Genomic DNA, 10,147 nt, shown 5'->3' with positions numbered 1-10,147 from the left:
CCACCTGTTGGCCCTCATAAGCCCTAATAACATGTATGGTAGTATCTTTGACTGGACTGATATATAGTATATTCATGCTGGGAAAATTAACTTTGTGTGCTGTAATGATATAGAGGGATTGAATGTAAAAAAAAAAAAAAAAAAGAAAAAGACACGATAGATAGATAGATAGATAATCTTTTGCTCCACTGGAGTGTTCTGTCTTCCTTGACTTAGGACACTTGTATTACCCTTTTTTTTTGTGCTTTTTTTTGGAGAGGTTTTTGCTATAGGGCGCATGTGCTCGTGTGCTCGATGGCCACGCTGCAATCCCTTCTCCTCCATTCTCCTCTCGGGATCTCGGGCACGCACGCACACACGCCCGGCGTGAGTTTTAAGCCACCGGGTCCGGGACGCGAACCATGGTCGACTACGTGGGAGTCCAGTGACATAGCCGTTAGGCTAACTGCTGGTCCCACTTGTATTACCCTTTGACAGGTGTGCTGCACCAGACCTTACCTCCCCATTGTATAGGAAGGAGTTGAAGTGGGGGAAGCAGCACAGCAGGCCTCCCACTTATTCTGCAGCTCTCATGTCTCTTCACTGCTGGTCCAGAGCTGTGCTTAATGGGATCTCTTTAGCTGATTCTCAAGCCCATTCCTTTAGCTCTGATTTCACTAGGACAGTGAGATTCTAATGGGATTGTTCACCTGTATCTCCAGTGGTGAAGTTGGAGAGGTTGGCAGGTCATTCTAGTCTTTGGTGAGAAACTTGGATGTTCTCAAAGTGTAATGAAAGCCATGTAAGGATTTTAAATTAAAAAAAAAAAAAGTGGCCAGCAGGTGGCTTGGTAGTTAAAGTGCTAGACTCCCACATGGCTGACCATGGTTGGAGTCCCAGACATGGTGGCTTGAGGATCACACTGGGCGCTGGTGGATATGTGTCAGTGTCCCAAGAGAAGAAAGGACTGTGTCATGGCCACTCTCCTGGAGGGCTGTTTCTTACTTTCCCTCTGTGTCTCTCCATGAGTGCACACACCCTGTGGCCAAAACCTATTTTTTTTTTAAAAGAGGTATAACGTGATTTGTCTTATGTTTTAAAATGATACCCTTCTGGTAAATGGATTTGATGGGAAGAAAAATAAATAGAGAAACAGAAAGGAATTAACTTGTTTAGTAATCTCAGGAGAGGACATAGCAGGCTTGGGCTTAGGTAGTAGCAATGGAAGTACAGAAAAATAGATGGATTGAAATACACAGAAGGACTGACAGGCCTAGTCCATGGTATTTTACATGTAAGTTTAGAAATCGGGAGAGATTTGGTAGTCAACATATAAGTCAGTAGTCATAGGTGAGATTTAGTGTATGTTACAGATGAGATTTCCTGAGAGAAAGCGGGCTTAGGACCAATTCTTAGGGAAGACAGTGTGCGCATAGGAAGAGGCTGGGAACAAACTGGAGAAGGAATGGCTTCTAATGGAACAGCATGGATCTTCCAAGTTACGAGAAAGAATATTTCACCAAGATAGTTTGACCGAAGAGCATTTCCTGCAGTTTTCATAAGAAGGAAATATCAAAACAAATTATACAGTAAACAATGGGGATAAATTGAATTATGGTTCATCTGTTACCTGTCTGCCCTAGGTAACTACTTCATTTTATTAAGTCACCATTTCCTCAGTGAGACCTTTACTAACAGCTCTATCTCTTAGGTTGTCAGGAAAGTCATGAATATTTTTCTTTGTTTTTCTATGTAAAAATGTGTCATCACTTTCCAGATAACCCAATAGATCTAAGATGCTATTGTTTGTGCCTCACTATTATTACCAACTAAGAAGGAAGGAACACTGGCGACCAAATGGGTACAGTGTTAGAATACTTGTGATTTCGGGACCAGCAGTTAACACAATGGCTTTGTCAGTGGACTCCCATATAGTCGATTGCGGTTCGAGCCCTGGAGCCGGTGGCTTAAAATCATGCTGGTTGCGTGTGCGTTCGTGCTCAAGATCCCGAGAGGAGAATGGAGGAGAAGGGATTGCGGCATGGCCATCCCCCTGGGGGGATGATTTCTCACTTTTTTTCTTTATTTCTGGCAAGTGCATGCACCCTATAGCAAAAATCTCTCCAAAAAAAGAATACTTGTGATTTGTAAGATAAATACTGTTTTTTTTGATTTGTTAACATGTGAAATACTAGGGGCCAGCAGGTGACTTGGAGATTGAGGTGCCAGATCTCACATGGCTGACTGCACAGTCGAGTCTCAGACCCAACAGCTTGGGAAACACGCTGGATGCATGTGCATGTGTGACCAAAGTCCCAAGAGGAGAATGGAGGTGAAGGGATTTGCGGTGTGGCCATCCCCCTGGGGGGGCGATTTCTCACTTTCTCTCTCTGTCTCTTCTGTGAGCCCTGTACCAATCTGTATTTTTATAAAATGAGGCCTACTAAGTAATAGATGGGGTACTGGCAAGTCTCACCCTCATCCCACTCTGCTTGTCACCCACCATAGGCTTTAGGAAGATAGGCTTTTTCTTTACTACAGCTTCCCCAGTGTCTGCCTGGTGAATAGTAGGTACAGTGAACGAATCCTAAATTTTGTGCATCCTCAGATATATGAATTTTATTTTTATGTTAGTGCTCCTAAAAAATATGGTTCCCTAGATAAGATCAGATACAAGGGTAGATAGAATTCAGGTGGGCACCAGAGCTTGCAAACTTCAAGTTTGTATTTAATTGTAACATCTCATTTCAGTGAGTTTATCCTTTTTTGTTTTTGTTTTTATTTTTTGGCTTGCCTGTGGGCATGTGCATTTGCTAGAGACAGAAGTGGGGGAAGAAGGCATGCTCCCAATGGGATGTTTACACCATAATCTCTTTCAGTCTTTTCTTCATCCCGTTGTATTTGGGGCACACACACATTCCCTGTTTCTCAAGCCTCCACAGGTGGGATTCAAAGTGTGGTAGGTCATATGGGAACCTGCTCCTGTAACCACTATGGCTATGAAAGAAACCCTTCTTTTGGGGTTTAATCCTTTCACTGGTTGATTTTAGTGATACCTTTTCCTTTCTTCACAAAAGGAATAGAGATCAGCAGTTGGCATAATGGCTGTGTCACTGGACTCCCATGTAGTTGACCGCGGTTCGAGTCCCAGGCCCGGTGGCTTAAACTCAGCCGGGCGCATGTGCGTGCATACCCAAGATCCTGAGAGGAGAATGGAGGAGAAGGGATTGCGGCCTGGCCATCCCCCCTGGGGGTGATTTCTCGCTTTCTGTCTAGAGCACATGCCCTTTTCAAAAAAAAAAAAAGAAATAACAAAAACAAAAGGAATATATTTCCCTTAAAAATCATTGCCCTTAGAAATTTAGAAAAATCTTTTCTATAACTAGATGAAGAATTATAGTTATTCCTCTTTTTAACTGCTTTCATTGAGTTTCTTCATTTGACATTGGGAGCATTGGGCAGAAACGACGTTGTATCATTTCCTGTCGTGGGTAATAGGAGTTTCTTAGAAGATTTAAAACTTAAAATACAACACAAGTTTCATATATGCTTATTCAAAAACATACATATATATGAAAACATACTCTATCGCCTGTACATTTTTTTAAAACTAAATACATTTTTTATTTCTATAGTATTCAGGAAGATGTTTGATAGCTTTATCACATGGGTAGAACATAATCTCATGTGTACCAGTGTTCTGGACCTCAGAGTTTGTGGAAATAAAGAGCCAGAGAGTAGACTTGGTTTATTTCCTGAGAATTTAATTTTTACTTCTGCCTTTTTATCTCTTGTGGGAAATACTGATATGTAGAGAGCCTGGATGGGGAGTCTACAGTCCCTTAAATACCCACTTCCTGAAATGTTTGCTGAAACATTGAGCCTAGAGGCTTACTCCTGGTTGGAAAAGAGGGCTTCTGGTGTATCTCTCCACCTTTAGAGAAGCTGGGCTTCTGTTTACTTAATCTGTAAAGTGAGAATGTGATACCACATGCTTTCTAAGGTTTCCAAGGCAGATATAGATTCTGATGTCTGCTTGTCTTGATATTGCGTAAATTTAGGTTTTGTTTTTTTTTTTTTTTTTAGAGGTTTTTGCTATAGGGCGCGTGCGCTCGCCAGACAGACAGAGAGACAGAAAGCGAGAAATCACCCCTCAGGGGGGATGGCCACACTGCAATCCCTTCTCCTCCATTCTCCTCTCAGGATCTTGGGCACGCATGCACACATGCCCGGCGTGAGTTTAAGCCACCGGGTCCGGGACTTGAACCGCGGTCAACTACATGGGAGTCCAGTGACATAGCCATTATGCTAACTGCTGGTCCCTAGTTTTTTGTTTTATGATAGGACTTGGAAAACGTGGAATCATTTTTTAGATTGTGCATTTTTCAAGCATTTTCCTTTACTTTTTATGTGTGTGTGTGTTTTTTTTAATATTTAACTTTCTTCATTCATTTATTTATTTAAATTTGTCCAGAGAGGGAGTGGGGGAGAGAGAGAGAAAGCAAGCCTCCAGATCTGGAACTTGAACCATGGTTGGCCATGCGGGAGTCCAGCGCCCTTAACCACCCCCCGCCAGCCTCTTTCTTTACCTTTTAAGTCAACAAAATATTTTAATATATTCTTAATCTTTTTAAAATAAATTGAAAAATACTTGAAAATATGAAAAATAAATACCCCTTTAATTTTTTTTTAGAAGTCAATGAAAGGATTTTATTTTGCGAAGCTGTACTATGAAGCTAAAGAATATGATCTTGCTAAAAAGTAAGTGTTGAACTGTAAATAAACATGCTTTAGTTTTACAAAACCTCATGTCCTTCTTCGAAGTAGTTAATAAATATGAATGTTCTTCAGCATTTCTGCCTAAGTGTCCTGGAATAGGGGATGTACCACTCTCCCAGACACATGTTAAGGACTAGCCTAGTGCTGCTGCCTGTGTATGTAGGGCAAGAAATTTTTTGGCTTAACATTCTTTATCTAAAAATTGTCTTGGGTTAGAGGGTAAATGTAGTCTCTCAGTTATTATATGGGAAATTGTTGATCTTAGTATTTCGCATTTGATAACTTTAAAAATCTTTACTGTGATTACTTTTTAATTTATATGCAAATATCTTTAATGCTTTAACAAAATGTGATTAGAAGAAAAAGCAATTTTTATGCCCATTTCTCATGTATGGTAACACTGGAAAAAACAATTGGTATATTTTTTTTAATAAAGTAAGTATACTGTCAAATCTTTATATGTTTCTGATTTAAGTATTGTAAAGTATTTAAGTATCCATGTCATTCTATGAATGCTTTTAAATTATATCTGCATGTTCCAGTATAAAAGTGATAACTGAACAATATAAGTTATTTTAATGGTTGCTTTGGTTTAAGATGTATTCTACAGTGAGCACTTAAATATAGTTATAAATTAAATACTTTAAAGATTCTTTATTTTTATATAACTTTTTAAAACAGATACATATGTACATATATTAATGTGCAAGAGAGAGATCCCAAAGCTCACAGATTTCTGGGTCTTCTTTATGAAATGGAGGAAAATGTATGCAAAGCTGTTGAATGTTATAAGGTAAGTCCTAGGATTAAAGTTTAGCCTTTCCACTGCCAAACATGTGAGTCCCCAGAGTAGTGTAGTAATGAATAATTAAATAAATCTTATAGCTCTCATGAAACAAGCATTGGTATCATAGTACCATAAGGTAACACACACTGGAACAGGTTTTAAATTACTGTTTTTTTTTTTTTTTTTAAGGTTTTTGCCATAGGATGTGTGTGCTTGGTGGAGAGGGACAGAGAGACAGTGAGAGGGAAAGTGAGAAGTTAACCCCCGGAGGGATGGCCACTCCGCAATATCTTCTCTTCATGCTCTCAGGATTTGGGACACACGTACACATGAATCCAGCATGATTTCCAAGCCACTAGGTCCAGGACTCGGACTGCACTTGGCTCTATGGGAGTCCAGCACCCTAACCACCACAGCACCTCTGACTCCAGATTTTTTTTTTTTTTTTAAGAATTATTTTATTTAACTTTATTTATTTATTTTTTAAGGTGACCAGAGAGGGACGGGGGTTGGGGGGGAAGAGCAAGAGAGACAAAACACACAAGCCGCCAGGTCCGGGAATCGAACCATGGTCAACCATGTGGGAGTCCATCGCCTTTAATCACCATGCCACCTGCTGGCCCAACCCCAGATTTTAAATTATTTGGCCCAAAGGAACACACATTTTAAGTCTACCATGTTTCAAAATGGTATTTTTAGGTGTGTGTGTGTGTGTGTGTGTGTGTGTTAAATTTAAAATAAAGTCATAATTTTTATTTGATTCCTTTCTAAAAATTCCCAACACTTTAATTTTAACAACTGTGAGATAACACATCATCATCTAGAAATAATTTTTAATGGGTGTAGTTACAATTTTTTAACTTTTGTATGAATCTGTATACATATGTTTTACAATTTATTATTTACTAATGTATTATTTCTTTTCCGACATCAGCGTTCAGTGGAATTAAACCCCACACAAAAAGACCTTGTGCTGAAGATTGCAGAATTGCTTTGCAAAAATGATGTTACTGATGGAAGAGCCAAGTACTGGGTTGAAAGAGCAGCTAAACTTTTCCCAGGAAGTCCTGCAATTTATAAACTAAAGGTAAAGCAACAAAACATGTAAAAGGAGAAAATTTAGGACACAACCATTTCTAATATCTGGAGTATAAATGACTTTTCAGTAGCATACCTTAAACCAGACTGTGTGTGTGTAGGGAGAGGAGTGTCCGGTATGTGTGGTGGGGTGGGGTGGGGTAGAAGGGAGGTGGTGTTGGTATGTGTGTTTTTACTTTTTTGTAAATTTCTGGTTCTACGGGACCAGCAAATGGTGTAATGGTTACATCACTGGACTCCCATGCAGTCAATCGCAGTTCGAGTCCTGGACCTGGCAACTATGCAGGCATGTGTGCATGTGTGCCCAAGATCCTGAGAGGTAAATGGAGGAGAAAGGATTGCAATGTGGGTATCCCTCCACTTCACAAAGTGATTTCTCACTTTCTGTCCCTCTGTCTCTCCAATAAGCACACATGCCCTATAGTAAAAATCTCTCAAAAAAAGAAATTTCTGATCCTTTTTGAACATCTATTGTCTTATTATGTACTGTTAGGTACTGTTCAGCTGTACAAGTGATATCTCATTTACCCTTCTGGGATAATAATTTAGGAGCTTTATACGTTTTTAGCTAATGGTGAAACTAAGATTTAAATTAAATTCTGTCTAGTGTAAAATTTTTGAGATTTGTTACCTATAGGGTGATGGTTTAGGTTTATTGTAGAAAAGAGTTTTCTAATAACTCTCTTAAAATAGAAAGGATTATCTATGGGATAGTGAAGTTTTTCAAGCAATAGATTCACGATGTTTTCCCTATAGTATGTTAGAAATAATTACTAAATATAGGAAGTTCTTGCTAATATATTAACTGGTCCCAATTATCACTGTATTGTGTAAAGTATAATTTACTGAGTACGTATCCTGGAGAAAGTCAGTTTAAGTGTGCTAGGCAAACACACTTTAAATACATGTTGTTATGTAATATTACAGTTACGTTGGAATCAGCAGACAGCATAATGGCTATGTCACTGGACTCCCATATAGTTGACTGTGGTTCAGGTCCCAGACCTGGTGGCTTAAAACTCACACTAGGTGTGTGTGCGTGCATGCTTGAGATCCTGAGAGGGAATGGAAGAGAAGGGATTGTGGTGTGACCACCCCCTACTTTCTGTCTCTCTGGTGAGCATGCATGCTATAGCTAAAATCTCTCTTTAGGAAAAAAAATTATGTTAATCTTGGGGCTGGCAGTTAAAGGTGCTAGACTCCCAAATGGCCAATCACGGTTCAAGTTCTAGACCTGGCCGCTTGGTTTCTCACATTCCCCCTCTCTCTGGTCAAGTTAAAATCGTTAATAATAAACTTGAATAAAAATTTGAAAAAGATTGTTAATATATACATTATCATATGTATAATATTAAATGTATTATAAATGTATAGGAGCATTATTTATGCTTCTGATAGACTTTAAAATTCTTTTTATTTTGGGCTAGTTCCATAGCCTGGTGGTTAAGGAAGCTGGATCCCACATGGCCAAATGTCCTGGACACAGCAGCTTGATAAACATGCTGAGTGTGTGAGTGTGTGTGTGTGTGTGTGCATAAAATCCCGAAAGCAGGGAGAGACAGAAGAAAAAGGATTGCAGTGTGACAATTTCCCATGGAAGGTACTTTCTCTCCTCCCTCCCTCCCTGCCCCCTCCTCCCCCTGTTGTTCATGTGCCCTTTCCTTGCAAAGATAGAAGAGCTCTTGTACACACCTATCATTTTTTTCTCAGTGATTGTATCAGGATTTTGGCATTGATACATTGTGTACACATAGTTATCTTTATTTTATTACATGTAGATTTCTTTATTTTTTAAAAGAATTATTTTATTTAACTTTACTTTTAATTTAATTTATTTTAATTTGACCAGAGAGGGACAGAGAGAGAGAGAGAGAGGGAAAGTGAACAAGCAAGCCACCAGGTCCGGGACTCGAACCGCGGTCAACCATGTGGGAGTCCAGCGCTCCTAACCACCCTGTCATCTGCTCGTCCCACGCGTAGATTTCTGTATCTACTGCTGCAGCCAAGATACAGAACTGTTTCATTACCATGGAGATCTCTGTCATACCACCCCTTTTGTTCTCATAACTACCACCTTCTTCCCATCATTCCTAACTTCACAATCACTAATCCATTCTGTGTTTACACTGTTATAATTTTAAAATGTTATCTAAATGGAATTGTGAAGTTTTTTCGTTTTTTTTCATTTAGTAATGTAACTTGAAATCTGTCTGATTTGTGTCTGTCGGTAATTTGTTCATTGACTGCTGAGTAGTAGTTAGTGGTTTGAATGTGGTGCACATTTTAACTGTTAAATTTTTTCTTTCCTTCTTTATTGCTGGAGGGCTCATGTTGTTACTCAGGGAGAGACAGAAGAAAGGATCCCTCATTGGGGTGGACATGTCACAATTCTCCCTCTGCCATTTCTCTATCCCAGTGGGACCTTTGGGCATTCATGCATGCCAGGCATCTCCTCCGTGCATGTTGGACTTGAACTCAGTGAGCCAAATGAGATCCAGCTCGTTTAACCACTGCACTGAGTGGGCCCTAACCATTAACTTTTTAAAAAAATTTGTTTGTTATCATCATTAGTCTTTAATTTTGACCAAAGAGAAAGGTAGAGTGAGAAAGCAAGCTGCCAGGTTTGGGACTCAAACTGTGGTCGGCCATGTGGGAGTCCAGTGTGGCAACCTCCACGCCATAAGCTGGTCCCCTAATTTTTTTTTTTTAACTTGCTAGAGGGTACATACACTCCCTAAGGAGAGATAGAGAGGAAAACAATGAGAAAGCACCTTCGTGAGGTACTGTAATGCTGCAGTCCCTTTTCCTTTCCTGTTTTTGGCATTCTGAGCATGCATGCACATGTACCTGGTGTTGAGTTTCAAGCCACTGAGTTTAAGTCCTGGACACAGCTGGATTAACTGCCACAGTACCAGCTGGCTTCCCATTAACTGTTTTGTTTGTTTGTTTTGAGTCTAGGGTGTGTACACTTGCTGAAGAGAGACAGAGGGGAAAATGAGAAATCACCCTCCCCTGTCCCCCGCAGGGGGATGGCCATGCTACAGTCCCTTCTTCCTCCATTCTTTGAGTATTTGGGGGCATGCATGCACATGTGCCAGGTGTGATTTTCAAACTGCCAGGTCTGGGACTTAGACCGTGCAGTTGGCCATGTGGGATCCAGTGCCTTAACCACTATGTAACTGGCTGGCATGCACCATTAACAGGACACGTGCGCTTGCCAGAGAGACAGAGACAGAAAGCGAGAAATCACCCCCCAGGAGGGATGGCCACGCCGCAATCCCTTCTCCTCCATTCTCCTCTCAGGATCATAGATACACGCACACAGCGCCTGCCGTGCGTTTAAGCCACCAGGTTCGGGACTCGAACTGCGGTTGACTACATGGAAGTCCAACGACATAGCCATTACGCTGACTGCTGATCCCTGCACCGTAAACTTTTTTTGGAGAGGTGTTTTTTTTTTTTTTTTTTTTTTTTCTTTAGGGGGCTAACGCTTTCCTGCCAGAC

General features: G+C 40.3%; 1 protein-coding gene across 2 annotated transcripts in view; it reads left to right on the top strand.

Annotated features, from left to right (window-relative positions):
• Window positions 1–2,277: 2,277 nt before the first annotated feature.
• LOC102484104 (E3 SUMO-protein ligase RanBP2) overlaps window positions 2,278–10,147 on the top strand; it is a 67,097-nt gene continuing 59,227 nt past the window's right edge. For both annotated transcript variants that reach the window (XM_014588995.2, XM_014588993.2), the window contains exons 1-4: window positions 2,278–2,311; window positions 4,673–4,740; window positions 5,440–5,551; window positions 6,480–6,632. In XM_014588995.2, coding sequence (XP_014444481.2) covers window positions 2,279–2,311; window positions 4,673–4,740; window positions 5,440–5,551; window positions 6,480–6,632 — 366 coding nt within the window. In that variant the 5' untranslated portion in view covers window position 2,278. The remainder of the gene's footprint in view (window positions 2,312–4,672; window positions 4,741–5,439; window positions 5,552–6,479; window positions 6,633–10,147) is intronic.

Source organism: Tupaia chinensis, unplaced genomic scaffold (genome assembly GCF_000334495.1).
Source record: "Tupaia chinensis unplaced genomic scaffold, TupChi_1.0 Scaffold000041_1, whole genome shotgun sequence".
In the NCBI taxonomy this organism is placed as follows: Eukaryota; Metazoa; Chordata; class Mammalia; order Scandentia; family Tupaiidae; genus Tupaia; species Tupaia belangeri.
This window is presented reverse-complemented; position numbering and strand designations above follow the sequence as displayed.